At 48.0% G+C, this 15010-nt stretch overlaps 6 protein-coding genes across 6 annotated transcripts; 3 read left to right on the forward strand and 3 right to left on the reverse strand.

Annotated features, from left to right (window-relative positions):
• The first annotated feature begins 71 nt into the window (after window positions 1-71).
• On the forward strand, window positions 72-4820 carry FVEG_10178 (hypothetical protein). Its single transcript, XM_018899238.1, has 3 exons — window positions 72-1954; window positions 2011-3803; window positions 3866-4820. The coding sequence occupies exons 1-3, from the start codon at window positions 282-284 to the stop codon at window positions 4705-4707; spliced, it is 4308 nt and encodes a 1435-aa protein (XP_018757268.1). The 5' UTR covers window positions 72-281; the 3' UTR covers window positions 4708-4820.
• On the reverse strand, window positions 4352-5976 carry FVEG_16739 (hypothetical protein). The gene is made up of 3 exons (XM_018905978.1): window positions 5393-5976; window positions 4651-5340; window positions 4352-4573 (listed from the first exon to the last, which is right to left on the reverse strand). Exons 1-2 carry the CDS (start codon window positions 5846-5848, stop codon window positions 4795-4797), a joined length of 1002 nt encoding a protein of 333 aa, XP_018757267.1. The 5' UTR covers window positions 5849-5976; the 3' UTR covers window positions 4352-4573; window positions 4651-4794.
• Window positions 5977-6054: 78 nt separating this feature from the next.
• On the reverse strand, window positions 6055-7349 carry FVEG_10177 (hypothetical protein). Its single transcript, XM_018899237.1, has one exon. It carries the CDS (start codon window positions 7178-7180, stop codon window positions 6158-6160), a length of 1023 nt encoding a protein of 340 aa, XP_018757266.1. The 5' UTR covers window positions 7181-7349; the 3' UTR covers window positions 6055-6157.
• Window positions 7350-7731: 382 nt separating this feature from the next.
• FVEG_16738 (hypothetical protein) lies at window positions 7732-9318 on the reverse strand (the record flags this gene model as incomplete). The annotated part of the gene is made up of 1 exon (XM_018905977.1): window positions 7732-9318. One exon carries the CDS (start codon window positions 9316-9318, stop codon window positions 7732-7734), a length of 1587 nt encoding a protein of 528 aa, XP_018757265.1.
• A 1493-nt stretch (window positions 9319-10811) lies between these two features.
• Window positions 10812-12361, forward strand: FVEG_10176 (hypothetical protein; the record flags this gene model as incomplete). The annotated part of the gene is made up of 2 exons (XM_018899236.1): window positions 10812-11342; window positions 11393-12361. The coding sequence occupies 2 exons, from the start codon at window positions 10812-10814 to the stop codon at window positions 12359-12361; spliced, it is 1500 nt and encodes a 499-aa protein (XP_018757264.1).
• A 534-nt stretch (window positions 12362-12895) lies between these two features.
• FVEG_16737 (hypothetical protein) lies at window positions 12896-14920 on the forward strand (the record flags this gene model as incomplete). Its single annotated transcript, XM_018905976.1, has 1 exon — window positions 12896-14920. The coding sequence occupies one exon, from the start codon at window positions 12896-12898 to the stop codon at window positions 14918-14920; it is 2025 nt and encodes a 674-aa protein (XP_018757263.1).
• Between the last annotated feature and the right edge of the window lie 90 nt (window positions 14921-15010).

Here is a 15010-nt window from a genome sequence, read left to right on the forward strand (position 1 = left end):
TGGCAAATGAAAACAGTCTTGTAGCTTTTCGGATATTTTAGGATAAACCCGCAATGCTTCTCAAGCAATTAATTGGCCTCGACCAGCTGAAAGATAAGTAAGGTCAGGGGTGAGCGGTTGGCAGGGTTGCTATTTTCAATCCCACGTTCCGTGCATGCATGACGAAACACTCTTGCCTAACCTACACAACCATCTTCCACGAGCAGGAGGGAACTTTTTCATTCTTTCTTCGACATCCTTCGTGAGAAAGAGTGGTCAAGTCAGAAAAAATCAGGGCCAACATGTCGACAGTCTCTTTGTCGAGAGCATCATCCTTCAACACAACCGAAAATGGAAACTTGTTCAATACTCTCTGCGAAACTGCAATCAAGGAGTTTCTTGAAGATCCCGAGACACGAAAACTCGCGGAAAATCCCTTTGTGCAATACGTGAACCACAGAAGAGAGCAGACTGAGAAATGGAGAGAGGAGGAGCACAGCGACCCCATTGAAGAGACACAACAATGCATTCGCGAGGTCGAACAAAAATGGACAGGAAGCAAAGCTCATCATTTGCGGGAGAAGGTCAACCCGTTCGTCGAAAGCATCACTGCCTTGACGAAATCATGCGAAAGCCTTCTTCAGCCTGCACCTTTTGGCGTCGCAATCGCTGTTTCTGGGTTCCGAATCGTCTTGGAACTTGCTACCAAAGCTCATGGTGCCGTGGAAGATATACTAAATGTTCTTGAGGAGGTCTCTCCGCTCCTGGACTGCTACAGAATGACCGCGATGTCACAACAGAGCTCCCCACAGATATCGAAAGCCATCAAGAAGTCATACAAGAACATTCTGCAGTTTTGGGCCTACTCTGCAAAAGTCTTGTCCAAAAGCTACACAAGGGTCACTTTGTCTTCGGCGATTAGACCATTTAAGCAAGAAATCCAGACATTCCGGGAAAAGTTTCGCGAAGACTCTAAACAGGTCAGCCAATTGCTCATTGCAAGTATCGCAATTGAGAGAGCAAGGGAGAAACAGGAGAGAACAAGAGACGAGATTCTCAGGTGGATAAGAGGTGGCGAGAAAGCCGAGTCTTTTGATGCAGACAAGGACTTGGAGTTAAGGAACATGAGTCGCACAGAGGGCACCTGCACGTGGTTGTTTGAGCGACAAGAGTTCAAAGATTGGAGAGACGCCAAGAAGAATTCAGTCCTTTGGTATAATGGGCCTCCAGGTTCCGGCAAAAGCGTTTTGGCATCCGCGGTCATCAGCCACCTGCAAGAACAGCCAGAATCAGAAGTTGTTCACTTTTTCTATTCATTCAGGGCAGCATCCAAGCGACAAGAGACTTGCGGACTACGATCTATCGCTCTCCAGCTTTTGAGTAAACTGGACGTGGCCTCCAACCCTTTGAAAGCCGAGTACGAACGGGCAAAGAAGACCTGCAAGCACGAGCTGACCAATAACGATGGAGTAGTAATGGTTAGACTTCTTCGTGCACTGTTGAACCACAGCCGCTTTGCCCAGGTTTATGTGGTTCTAGATGGACTGGATGAGTGCTCAGTTCGAACTCGTGGCAATCCTTTGTTTTATAGCTTGCAGCAGCTTCTCAACTTGGATACGCTTGGGACAGTTAAATGGTTCCTTACTAGCAGGGATGTTCCAGAGATACGGTCCGTCAAAGATGACATCAAAGCTGTCGAAATTAGGCCAAACCTCAAGGACACTTCCAAAGACATCCGTGCTTTTCTCGACGCTCAGAGTATCTGCCCACTTCACGATGAGCCCTATTTTGACACAGACGAACATAACTTTCTCTATGCGGCGCTGATCTGTGAGATTGCAAAGAACAAGGCCTACAGAACTAAGCAGGGAACTATTGATGCCCTTCAAAGCTTTCCCAGAGGTTTAGAGGACTGCTATATCAAGTCGTTGGCCAGGATTGCAGGGTTGCCCTATCACAAACAGGACCTCGCTAAGTAAGTGAGCAATCGGTGCCTGTCTGCCGGCCAGTGATACTAACATACTGTCACAGGCGAACCTTTCGAATCCTCACATTGTCGGAAAAGGAACTTACGCTGCTGGAACTTATTGACGGCCTCAACCCTTATGCCGATCCTGCCAACGATGCAATCAAGCCCAAGGAAGATGCGCTTCACTTTTACGATAAAGTAAGGGACGTCTGCAGCCCTTTGATTACTATGGAAGATGCGAATGGCCCTCACAAGATCTCGCTGTGCCATAAGTCAGTCAAGGACTTTTTCATCGACCCAAAAAACAAGGAGAAAATCGAAGAATACCTGCCAGACTTCTTTATCGACGAGAAAAAGGCTTTGGAGGAGCTTGGAGTCAGCTGCATTGAGTATCTCAGTGAGGAACGATATCAAGATCCCCCTGACCTAAAGGCGTTAGTCACAAGGTCGGAGTCGTCGTACAGCAATGCTTTTCTTCGCTACGCCGCCGTCTTCTGGCATATGCATATGCAGGATATAACACCAAGCTCTGAGACCCTGAAGATTGTTGAAAACTTCCTCAAAAGCCCTGCATTTTGGACTTGTATCTACGTACAAAGCCACGCAGCTCCTCACCTTTTTGCACGGTACAAGCGTGAAACAACCAATGATTATAAGCAGATTCTGGGAACAATACCCAACGCGGCACTTCAATTTGGACTTCCTCTGCCACCATGGAAAGAAGATTCTTCGTCCGCTGATTACGTATCTCTGGATCGCTCGTTTTGTTCTTTTGCCCTGGACTGGGGCGAACTTCTTGTTAAGAACCCTAATCAGCTGCATCATGCTGTTCCACTCACTCTTTATAAGCCCAGCTGTCACCTTAAACCTCCTAGCAGTCTTCAGAAAGTTCACATTAAATATGTTGCCACGTTACTCGAGTCAACAACCGAGATGCGAGTATTGGAGTCGTCGTTCTCTTCTACAGGCAAGAAACGTGGCAAGACACTGCAGCTTCGGATCATTCGCGAGGACGGTTTGACGCCCCGTCGCCGGGTCAATGTGAATCAAGTGGATATCTTCTCTCGGCCGAAGTCCGACCAGAATAGAGAGGCCATCTTCGACTCCCAGGCTCCTGACAGCGAATGGATCACCACAATTGCAAGGGATAGCAAGAAGGGCGACTCCTCTCTACAGTGCTGGAAAGTGAACAATCGCGATCTGAGTGTTACTCGTTGCCTCCTGGACGGCAGATCAGGGAACCGAGTTGACCAGGCCCCTCCGCAAGTCTGCAGAGACCTGAACCTGGGACTTGAAAGCAAAGGACATTGGAATCTGGTACAACTCGATGTCGTCACACAGCCGACTCGAAAAGACTCGGATTCAACCACTCGACTATTCTATTTCCGCAAGGACCAATGCACGGTTCATCACGAGGAAAAGGCGAAGTCAACTAGCCATGTAATCGTCAGCAACTCGGATTCCCAAGACAGTAGTTCAGACTCTGATGGTGACTCTGGCTGGAGTTCGGACTCTGGCGATGACTCCGATTCAAGTGATACGCATAGTATCAGTGGGGGGAGAAATGGGAGCCAGGAAATTTCAGATAGGCTGCATGGAGAAGCCAAAGAACCGATGACAGAATGTCTTATCATGGCAAATGACTTTGGCAGACCTGTTTGGCAACCCATCCGGACCGAGCGCTTATCGTGGTCTAGAATAATAGGCACTCGTCATCCGACATTACCTATCGTAGCTGTCTCTTACAAGCTTGGTGGAATAGACCTACTTAACGAAGAAACTGGCTGCAGCACAAGTTTGGAGATCACTGAAGAGGGAAAAGGCCAAGGAGCAAGGCCGGTGGCAATGTCACGAGGTAAGTCAACTAACTACCCATTCTACGAAGGATGATGAGGATCCGTGTTGACGTTCAGTTAGAGATGCAATTCTCGCCATGCGGGAATTTCCTCACCCTTTTGTCCGTCAGCCTCTACCAGAAGGACGCCTGTGCGGAGTGTCAAGTCACTGTGTCACGCCTCGGTTTTGTTGAAACTGCTTCTGGACATAACCTTCAAACTCGTAAGTATGGTAAACTGGCAAGCTTTAGCTACAGATTTCTGGGCAAGATTGACGAAATGCCTCAACCGTATATCATGACAAATTGGACAGCTGAACACGTTGTCTTGGCTCTACCCCCATTGACCTATAGTCCAAAGATCAGTAGAATCTCGCTTTCGCCTCCCACAGATCAGACCAACACGCCAGAAAGCTTTGCGACAAGGACATCGACACTCTCACATCCTGTGTACTTCCCACAATCGACAATTTCCCGTAACCCTCATATAATGTATGGCGATGGAGGCTCACCTGAGAAAGACAGCTACTTGTATCTCGTCTTGGACACGCCAGATCCATCATCATCATGTTCAGAATCAACGCTGCGCTGCAGACCTGGCCATTTCCGAGGATCGGCATGTCCTTCAAGCGCCTACGATGACAAGAAAAGAGGGGTCAACGGTCCAGTGGCGATGGGTTGGAAAATATCAGGTCGTGGCAAGGCCGGAAAGACTGGCGAGGTGGAAGATTACGGAGGTACTTCAGAAGAACAGCTTACATGGCGGGAATGGAATGATGAAGATGGAGTTTCTGAAGATGTCAAAGCCGGTAGGTCAGCTACGGATGAGTATGAGTTGTTGCGTGGGGACTTTGTGGGCGAGACATACTCAGTACCTATCCGGTCCGGGCTGAATTGGACGAAAGAGGGTGTTCTTAGTTGCTGAACCGCTTTCATGTCTGACATTGACATATAAACATAAACTTATTGATGACAGACACTATGTTGCATCATCCATGAGTGAGTCATAACACTAATCTACTTTTGGTTGAGCTGCTATGAGCTTCTGCAAGTTTCGATCGCGCTCTGCCAGTGACTCTGCCGTAGGTTTACCGTAAGTTTGTTCCGTTTCCTTGGTGATCTTATTCGTCCAGTCCCCACAATCAGTTCCTTGACTAGCTTTAGTTGCAGAGGTCCCCTTCAGACTGATATCACCTGCATCATCCCAACAGGCTTCCATGGTATCAGCCAAGTTATGAAGAAACACTCCGATTCCACCAGTTCCACCGGCACTGTTGTATGTCTTGAACGGTCCAGCTACTGCCCAGCGTGGCGCTATACTAGCCTCAACGATAGTGTCAAGGTCCTCGACTGATACAACGTCGTTTGAGACTAGATGACAGGCTTCGCGGAACAAGGCGAATGCTAGACGGTTTCCGACAAAACCTTGTACTTCTTTGTTGATTCTGACGGGGCGATGACCAGAGCCGAGATTCTTGAAGTAGTCGATAGCGAACTGAGTTCGTTCTGGTTCTGTACGGGGTGAGGGGACTACTTCAATCAATGGCATTATATGAGGCTAACATATAGTGTCAGAGGATAGTTTGAGATGAGAGGTGTTTTGAACTCACAGGATTGAAAGGGTGAACTACGAGCACCCTAGTCTTGTCTTCCAGATCCTCCACCTGTCTCGATGCACTTATCCCAGACGTGGAACTCCACAAGTGAGCATTTGAGGGTGCGTATTTGACGACTTCAGCCCAATTCGACTTTTTGAAATCCAAGCTGTCAGGTCCTTGCTCTTGAACGATTGTTGCGCCAGAGCAGACTTCCTCGATCGAAGAGCATACAAGCAATCGGCCATCAGAAACGAGTTTTTCGACTTCAAGATCAGCCTGAGAACTTTCTTTCTTTGTCGATTCAAGATAGACTGGTAGGAGGCTTTCGATATGCTCCTTCAAATCACCCCGGACGTCGTATAGTCTGAGGTTGGCGTTTGAATAGCGTAGATGCAGTGCGGCGAATGAGAGGCCAATTGTGCCCAAGCCGATGAGGGCAATGGTTTCCTTCTTTTCAGCTGCAGTCATTGTAATATTTATAGTTATGATGAATGAATGGTGAATGAAATGCTGGTTTGGACGTTTATGGTGTGATGATAGCGCGAATTTTGAGGTTGAAGTCTGGTGGAGAAGAGGGGAAACTGACCCGAGGCTAAAGTGAGTGATCACATTGAAAGACGGGCTGTCATACCCGCATAGCCGACTGTACGTATAGAGTCACGTAAAGCATGTAGAGGAAGGCATTACAGCAAATAGTGCAACTCTTCGTATCTCTTAAACTAGTCATCTATGTTCAAAGCTCTCTCCTGAATCTCATTTATATAGTCCCATTCCTCTTTATAGAGCAACGACGATCTTCTTAGCCGAAACGCCCTTGGCGAGCGTGTTGATGCCCAGCTGAACAGCCTCTAAGCCCTTTCCAACAACCTCCGCTTCCGGGACAGCCTTGAATTTGCCCTGCTCCAGAGCAGCGGGTATATAATCCCCGAAAACAGCCTTGGCAACAGGGGTGCTGATAATACTAGTCGAAAGAATAGTCTTGGCCTCAACGCCGGGGACTTCAGAGGAGACGGATCGCACGCAGATGAGTTTACGGAGACCATCGGCGTGAACAATTGATTGGCTTGCGCTGTCCATGCCGTCTTCTGAACCGCTCGCGTCAAAAGCACCAGCAAGTTTCTTGCCTGTGAGGAGAGAGGCGATGTCCTTGGTGACTTGGGGGGACTTGTAATCGAAGACGTGGTCTGCTCCAAGACTCTTGACGTAGTCGTGGTTTTTGGCAGATGCAGTGGTGATAACTTCGTACCCAGCCGCTTTCGCAAGTTGAACTGCTGAACCACCTACACTAGATGATCCTCCCCAGATGAGGACCGTCTCACCGGTAGGAGTAGGGTTAAGACTAGGATATCTCATCGCAAGGGTAACATCGCCAAAAAGCGACCACGCAGCCGTAGCAAGCGAAAGCGGCAAAACAGCAGCCTGTTCAAAGCTCAAGCCCTCTGGAATTTTAGAAGCACACTCTGCGCGAATAACCGTGTATTCCTGGAACGCGCTGTGCGCATTATCCTTGGTAGCGAGTGACGTCGCGTAGCCTAGGACTCTATCGCCGGGTTTGAAGGCGGTGACATCAGGACCTACGGCTTCCACGGTGCCGGCGACATCTTCACCGAGAATAATGGGGTATTGGGACGGCTGGATGAAGATGCCGACGTATTGGTTGGCGATGTCGACGGGGTTGATGGCAATGGCTGAGTTTTTGACGAGGATGTGGCCTGGGGATGGTTCGGTGAGGGGCGCTTCCTTGACCTCAAGTGGTGACGTCTTTGCGGCGACTAGCCAGGCGGCGTTGTTGGAAGGCATATCGACGATACTGAAACAGTGCAATTGAGATAGATTTATGAATGAAAGAAATCAGTGTACGTGCTTGCAGACGTGAAAACTTGGCTACGAGTAAGAGACTCTGACGTCGAATGTTCTTCGTCATTCATTCCTGACAAAGGGACCCGTTGATCACGTCAATTATCGTGTGGTTGGTTGGCTGAGACTTGGTCCACGATCGGTTTAGCGGTGTCTAACAGAGCTTTTGGGCCTAGGTCCTTGCCGTGGTGTTGTCTCGTTCTGCCCAAGTCTAGTTAGTGGATACACGATCTACGATCTTAGCTTCTGTTTCGTGTTAGTGCGGTTTAGAGACGTCAAATTTGTGCCAATGACTTATTTCTTGCTTCGCTGCAAGGCTATTCCGTTGATAGGCAGTTGGTAGCGTCTTAGATAAAGACGCCTATGATGGTATATCACTATTCGCTCCAGAGGATGTCTCATTCAAGTTTTTGTTTATCTCTAGCTTTTAGTATGGCTTTTGTAGATTATCATGATGAACCAAGCATGAGCCGTCATCTGCCATTAACATGTTCTTACAACCTGGAAGGCCGCTTGACCTTTTTGGCTGTCCTGGGGAAGTCATGCATGATGAACTGGCAAGAAGCAGCAGCATTCATCGTCTCATCATCTCTCAATCTTTCCATAACAATCGCTTCACCAGCAAACATGACGCTTATTTCCCCACTATGCCATCGCGGGAGGAATGTAATCTCGCCTAGTGGAGGCGTTCGACCAATATACGGCTCACGATACGCCTCACATCTACCGAGAGCACCCCAATCTTCGGCTACAGCTGTACCAAGGCGCGTGTGATCCGTTGTGAGAGCGTCTAGAGGGCCGTTTGGGACTATACCAGGGCTAAATGGATGCATCTGTGCCACTTCCAGCATCTCGCGGAATGCTTTCTCACTCCAATTGTCGTTACTGATGCGAATCTGGGTAGCTACCTTAGCTACAGATCGAGGGGAGCAGGCGTAGAATCCTTTAGTTGTTGCAGTGACCGGAAATAGATCCACGCATGTTGGCAGGTAGTTGAGGGGCAATGGGGGTGTAAGACGAGGCCGAACACTCCCCACATAAACGATACGCGTCGTTTCAGGCACAAGCTCTGGACTAGTCTGATCAGGGGCCCATTTTGCTTCGAAGAAGCGCTGCCAGGTAAATGCAGTTAAGCAATCGATTGCCGACAACTTTGTCTTTCCGGATGACCCCTTCTTAGCCATGAAATCAAGAATCCGTATTGACGATTTGGGAAATTTCCATACACTGGCTGACGGTTGACGGAGCTTAGCTTCATTTGAGGAAGCGAGATCAGAATCTGTCAGACGCGCCGATGTGAAGAGATTTTCCAATGTCGAACCTATACTCTCTGGCTTCCGAGGATCAAGCATTGTCCAATACGGCAGATTTGCTGCCCGAGCCGCCACTCTATCAAGATCATGTTCGATCTGTGAGTTGGCCTTCATTGGCGACCGATCCACCAGATGCGGCGCCACTTGTTCCGGCAGTGAAGGCTCTGGCTCATTTCTCATCCGAGCATTGGAAACATCTTGCGTATGGGTAGCCCAGGACTTTATACAGTCGATGAATTGAACGAGATCGCATATTGCGTGGGCAATAGAGACTGTTAGCACGATCCCACCTCTGATAACATTGAAACGGGTGATGATAACAGGGTCACCAGTTCGGACTGTTGGGAAATTCTCGGGGCAAAGTTTGCTTAGCCCGTCTCTATTGCCATCGGCAAAGGGAAAGCCAAACCTTTTGAACTCGTCATATGAAGGCATTTCCTTCATCTCCCGATGGTCGTAGTATACAAGGTGAGCACCAGCATATGGCGCCGGAGATATTTCAATCGAATTTCGTCCTGTCTCATCTTTGACAATTTTCCCGCAGAGATGAGGGTGCTGATACAAGTAACGCGCGAGACCCCGTTTGCAATCGTTATAAAGGTCCAATGGGTTTGCACCCGGCTTGAGGGGAAAGAATAATGTTGGAGAAGGGTAAACAGGTGCTGTCAAGCTATCCATGGCAGATAGTTCGATAATACCAGGGCTCACAGGGCCTGCTGGCTCGATCCAGGAGGTATTCAGCAGTTGCTGAAGCATTGCTGTCTCCATGTTTGATTGGAGTGAAATTTGAGTAATTTCTTTCTTAAGTGCTCACATTTTTCCATATCAGAATCAGCTTCTCATAGGCAACTCAATTATAGGGCTTTTCCCTTTTGATGTGTTGCGCTGATTGATCACCGATCGCGAAAGATGAACAAAACAATACGTAAGTAAATGGGCTAAGATGGAATGCGTGTACACGTCCCACTTCCCCTTAATGCTAGGACAGCCGATGCGTTGAAACTTCAGAAATTCTCACTCATTATCCCCAGATCTCATCAGCTGAGTCTTTGCGAAACTGTCTTAGAAGTGCCCTTGATACTGAGATCGACATGTTTGAGATGACGAAAACGTTGGCGCTAGTCCTAGTTTCTCGTATCAGAAAAGAGCGATGCTAAGTAGTGCCTAAAAAGCTCGCTTATTGTCTGCGGTCAGCCAATTTCAATAATCGTGGTCGAAAGAGACTCTGGGATTGTAGACCGGCTTAATTTAGATAACTAAGGGACTGATGTCGGGGCCTCCAGGTGTTAATACTCCGTAGATAGGAGGGAGATGACAAAGATGATTCAAGAAGCCTACAGTATCCGTAGAATCTACCTAATTGAACTATTGCAGAACGTTCTTACATATTCTGCCATTGATTGCCTGGAACCCTAGCCAGATGTTGGATGCGGAGAAGCATACCCTTGTCTCTCGGGCACGGCACAGAGATTAATAGCTGAGACATGGTGGAGACCAAGGTAAGGTATGGTAATACTATATTACTAAATACTTCAACTCTCAGCGCGTACAGAATGCCATCTGTAACGCATTTACATGCCAGCAGTAAGAATAAACGATGGCGAGCTGCTTTTACTGGTCGGGTGAGCGTGTGGTCAAATGAGTCAATATTCCCCTTCCCAACTTTGCGAAACCAATCCACAGCTCAGATCAAGGGAGTGCCGTGTCTCACCTTTGGTTAGTCCAACACACCTCCGTCATTTTTCCATTATTGGCAAGACCCCTGTTCTGAGGGTAATAAATGAATCATCTTGTTATGTCTAAGATACGTATTTACACTCTTCTATATGACGAGTCACGTACCAAGCTAACAAATTTCAGCGTTGATCTTGAAAGTATTGTAGCCACGCACTTCAGTAATGGTAAGACTACATGAGAATGATGGCGTAGGCTAGCGACATGATGAAGATCATGGTATAGTTCTAAGACTAGCTTTCATTGCAATGCATTCGCGAGAGTTCTCACACGATTGTCGATTGATAGAACCTGGCCCAGGAGCACCGAAATATTCCTCCAGAGTCTAGCTTTCATCTCTCAATGTGCAACCACTGGTCTTGCTGGAACATCATCCGAGGCCATTTTGGCATTAAGCAAGGGCCTCTTCAATTGTGTGATAGTTCTATACACCAGTTTAATCCTTTGTTATCTATCTTCCTTCACCACATCGCACTTCGCAAAGCAAACAAACCAAGGAACAACATAGTATCCCCAAGTCTACAAGTATGTCAGGTACTCTGAGAGTCGTGCCGGGCCTCTCTCCAAGCTCCGTTGCAGTCATCCGGGCACATCGAAACAGTCAGGGCCAGGTAGTGAGGCTTTCCGCCATTGATCAGATTGCGCCTAGAGACTACATATCGACATGTTTCTTCTTCCGACACAGTCCCGATGCAGACAAGGAGCAGATCTTCCTTGCTCTACATAGGGCTCTCTTAGTGACCGTGAACGATATTCCCGAGCTTACATGCTGTGTGCAGAAGCGCGTCGATAGCAGCCGTGAAGAGGTTGAGCTTGTCTTTGACTCTGCCAGGGGAGTTGAGATTTACTACAAAGACTACAATTCTGCCCAGCTGTGTGGTCTATGGACTTACGGAAATTTTGACCAGCTTGAAGAAGAGCATTTCCCACATAGCAAGATACCCAGGAGCCTTGTTTTTGGGCCCTCATCTGAGTTGAAAGACAATGTAAAGCTTCCTTCTCTTATCGTGCAAGCCAACTTCATCCCTGGGGGTCTCATCATTGGCAGTCAGTTGCATGTAGGTTCCTGCATTTAAGCATATTGCAACGCAGACTGACGAGCTAATAGCATGTTGCTGGAGATGGCCAATCAAACTTCCTGCTTTGGTCCACAATAGGGTCGCATTTTGCCGCCGCAACTTGTCAGCCACGAAGCCAACCAAGATCACCGGTTCAGTTATTGGACAGACACGACGTCGTCAAGGGCGACCTTAACACAACTCTAGAGGAATTTCCCAACTGGAAAATGGCAGAAGACAAGGACAAATTTCTCAATCCTACGGACTACAGTTCAGATGAGGTGTTTGAGAGTGCCATTTATTTTATCCCGGCCGATAAGATTGCACTACTCAAAACCCGTATCCTGAGCACTATGCCTTCTACTACCAAGGCTGGAACCGTCACTGCATTATGCGCGTTCCTATGGCGTCACGTAGTTCTGGCCAGAGATATTGACTGCCGAAAGTATCCCGACGCAAAGCTAGCTATTACAGTGGATGCGAGAACCCGTATGGAAAGCCCAGTGATACCGTCCACATACTGGGGCAACTTTGCAGAGCCAAATGCAGTGGCTCAGCTATCTGTAGCTAGTCTGCAAGAAGGCTCGGTTCTGTCATCATTACCGTCACGGAACTGCAAGAGCACAATCTACGGTCAAGCCGCACTCAATGTACAGAGAGCGATAGCTGCAGTGGATGACAAGGCAGTAAGACGACTTGTCGGGCTTTTAAATCAGATGCCGAAGAGCACCACTTTGACCTGGAACGCCAACCGCTATCCGGGTCCTGATATGCTCATAGTGTGCATTCAGCACCATGGGTACAACGATATCAGCTTTGGGAAGCATCTCGATTATCCTCTCGCCACAAGGGTTACTGTTGGAGATACGGAAGATAAGCCTGATGGCCGTTGTCTAATTCTACCACCACGGCGTGCCGATTCTAGAGGTCTTGAAATCTCGCTGCAGTATGATAAAAGAACCTTGCAAAATCTCAAGGATAATGTTGAATTTTCAGAGTATTTCACGAGAAGGAATTAGTTGGTGAATCAAGTGCATTTCAAAAGGGAAAGCAATCATCATTTCCGTGGGTTTCAAGGTCTATGCTTCATCAACTACGTTAATTTCAGGACCACTGTGTCAAAGAGATCGAAGGACCTTTTGCCTACGTAGACAGTCTTCTTGGTATTGTCCAAGACCCATGTCACGGGTTGTCAAGTGCACAGTCTCGCGGTTTGCGTGGCTTGAGGCTGATTCATATCGTCTTAAGTTGATACTTTCCCAATAATATTTAATACTCTACCACATCACGATAATACCAAATCCTCATCTTCTTTCTGACATTCCTCTCTGAATCTCGCCTAATTTTCTTTTCTTGCGCCGTGCAGCTGTTACTCGGATGAGTACGGAGTAAAGCAATATGTAATAGCAGCCCAACCCAAGCTGACATGGGTTGCCTATTTCAGCCCCCAAGCGACCTCACTCGTGTCAGCTCACAATACTCAGCATCATGAGATATTTTTATCGTCATACGAAGCCCTTCCGCAAACATTCCGCTGATCTATTTTCGCGACCATGTTGTGTGCAGTATGTATGTCCATATTTCAGACTGATGCGAAGCAAGGACTTCACCATAAAAACTTTCAAAGCCTTGCCACCGCCGCAAAGAATGGGTGCAGAATCTGTCTCTACTTACGCAGTAACCTCTTCTCTGAGCATTTGAGCCATATAGAATATCAGGTCAGGTGGGAAAACGCATGGGAGTTTCTTTGGAATATTGAATTCTACGATGCTGTCAGTGGGCCATCAATCAATCTTGACAAATCCCGGAGTTACTCGAACTGGTTCCTGTTTGTCGATGTGTTTTCTTTACGAAAACCTCCAATCGGTTATGAGGACTTTCTCGCCCTTGTCGTTGCAGATCAAATCTCGGAGCCCACGCGAGTCAGAACGGAATTTCCGCCGTTGCGGGAAATACCCGATAACACCGGCCACCAGGAAGTTGCACGCCTGGCTAAGAAGTGGCTTCAGACCTGTAAAGATCATCACGATTGCGGATCCGCTTCGGAGGACGGCTGGTATCCTAAGCGGCTCATTCATGTTGGCGATGATCAGCAGTCCCCAAGACTAATCGTTTCCAAAGATGAGAGACCAGAAGGCTGTTATGCGGCATTGAGTCATTGTTGGGGAGAAAACCCAGAATTCCTCGTGTTAACATCCGACAATTTATCCAACTTCTGCACTGAGATTCAGCTACAGAACCTTCCAGCCAGTTTCAGAGATGCAGTGATAACCTGTCGTCGAATTGGCATTCCATACATCTGGATCGACTCGCTTTGCATCCTACAGTCTGGTCTTGGTTCTCATGAAGATTGGCTCTCGCACTCAGAGGATATGCATCTAGTGTATCACAACTGCGCCTTAAATATTTCCATCGATGTGTCCGAGAACCCCCATGGAGGTGCTTTTAGGTCGAGGGATCCGATGTATCTGCAAGACTGTTATGTCTGGACTCCGTTTCGTACGCCGCCAAAACCTTCAAGCGAAAGCGAGCACGATGTAGATGATAGCAAAGAAAGGTCAGATCTCTGGAACATTTGCGCAATATTCACCTCCGACGACTTTTCTTGGTCAAGAATAGATCTCCCGCTTAGTTACAGGGCATGGGTATTCCAGGAGAGACTCCTCTCACCCAGGACCTTACACTTTGTTTCAGACCGTATTTCCTGGGAATGCGACAGAAGCCGCAATCTCACTGAGTATCTACCAGGCGGCGTGGGAGACGATGTATGGAACGGCTTCGATTGCATGGCCCAAAACGCATTCAGTGTTCGTGAAAAAGGAGATCTTTTCACATACTACCTCGGCCTGGTCTCTCAATACACAGACCGTCGACTTAGCCATCCGGATGAAGACAAGCTTGTTGCTTTCGCCGCTGTGGCCCGACGTTGTATCTCATGGTTCGGCAGTGACTACTGCGCTGGGATATTTCGCAGCACCATGCCACAAGGTCTTCTTTGGGAAATGTCTTCCTTTGGACGATTAGGAAGGTCGAAAGTTTACCGCGCGCCGTCTTGGAGTTGGGCCAGCTTGGATTGCCGTGTGAGATTTGATATCTTAGAAGTTGAAGGAACTGTTCTGGCCGTTGTGGACGATGTTACGGTGGAATCGGTTGACCCAAACAATCGATTCGGTCAAGTAAAGTCTGCTTCTTTAACATTGACTGGGCCTCTAGTAGCGTCTGATGCACTCGTCCTCAAGGACGCCAACGACGAAGAGTTCGTGGCCGAAGGTAGATTTGGTCGTGAAAGCTATCAAGACATACAAACTATGCTCGGGCACAGCTTCGGTATCACCGCCGATACTGTGGCCTTTTGGGAGGATGGTGAAAGGAAGGCTTGGCTGATCTCCCAAAAGAACTTGTATCTCCTTGCTGTTTTGGAGACTTCGAAGCGGTCTCACACGCACGGTCTTTTGGTGCAGAAAAATGATGATGGGAACTTCACCAGAGCTGGGAACTGGGAGGCTGGGCCGGGATTTGTATCGAAGCATGCAGCTGGGACATGTCGGTTCACAACAGAAACGATCACAATAGTTTGAATATGGATATCTTGCTGAGCTCGTGCCATGACATTCCAGAGTTGACCTGCCGGGCTGCTTGTTTGACATGCTAATATACCATAATAGCCG

This window comes from Fusarium verticillioides, chromosome 9 (genome assembly GCF_000149555.1).
Source record: "Fusarium verticillioides 7600 chromosome 9, whole genome shotgun sequence".
NCBI lineage: Eukaryota > Fungi > Ascomycota > Sordariomycetes > Hypocreales > Nectriaceae > Fusarium > Fusarium verticillioides.

Bases quoted from the DNA above. Each gene is read 5' to 3' on its own strand.
- FVEG_10178 (XM_018899238.1), top strand. From the start codon at position 282: ATGTCGACAGTCTCTTTGTCGAGAGCATCATCCTTCAACACAACCGAA. The intron at 1,955-2,010 runs GTAAGTGAGCAA...ATACTGTCACAG, and splicing joins CACAAACAGGACCTCGCTAA to GCGAACCTTTCGAATCCTCA. The intron at 3,804-3,865 runs GTAAGTCAACTA...ACGTTCAGTTAG, and splicing joins GCCGGTGGCAATGTCACGAG to AGATGCAATTCTCGCCATGC.
- FVEG_16739 (XM_018905978.1), bottom strand. From the start codon at position 5,848: ATGACTGCAGCTGAAAAGAAGGAAACCATTGCCCTCATCGGCTTGGGC. The intron at 5,341-5,392 runs GTGAGTTCAAAA...ACTATATGTTAG, and splicing joins TAGTTCACCCTTTCAATCCT to CCTCATATAATGCCATTGAT.
- FVEG_10177 (XM_018899237.1), bottom strand. From the start codon at position 7,180: ATGCCTTCCAACAACGCCGCCTGGCTAGTCGCCGCAAAGACGTCACCA.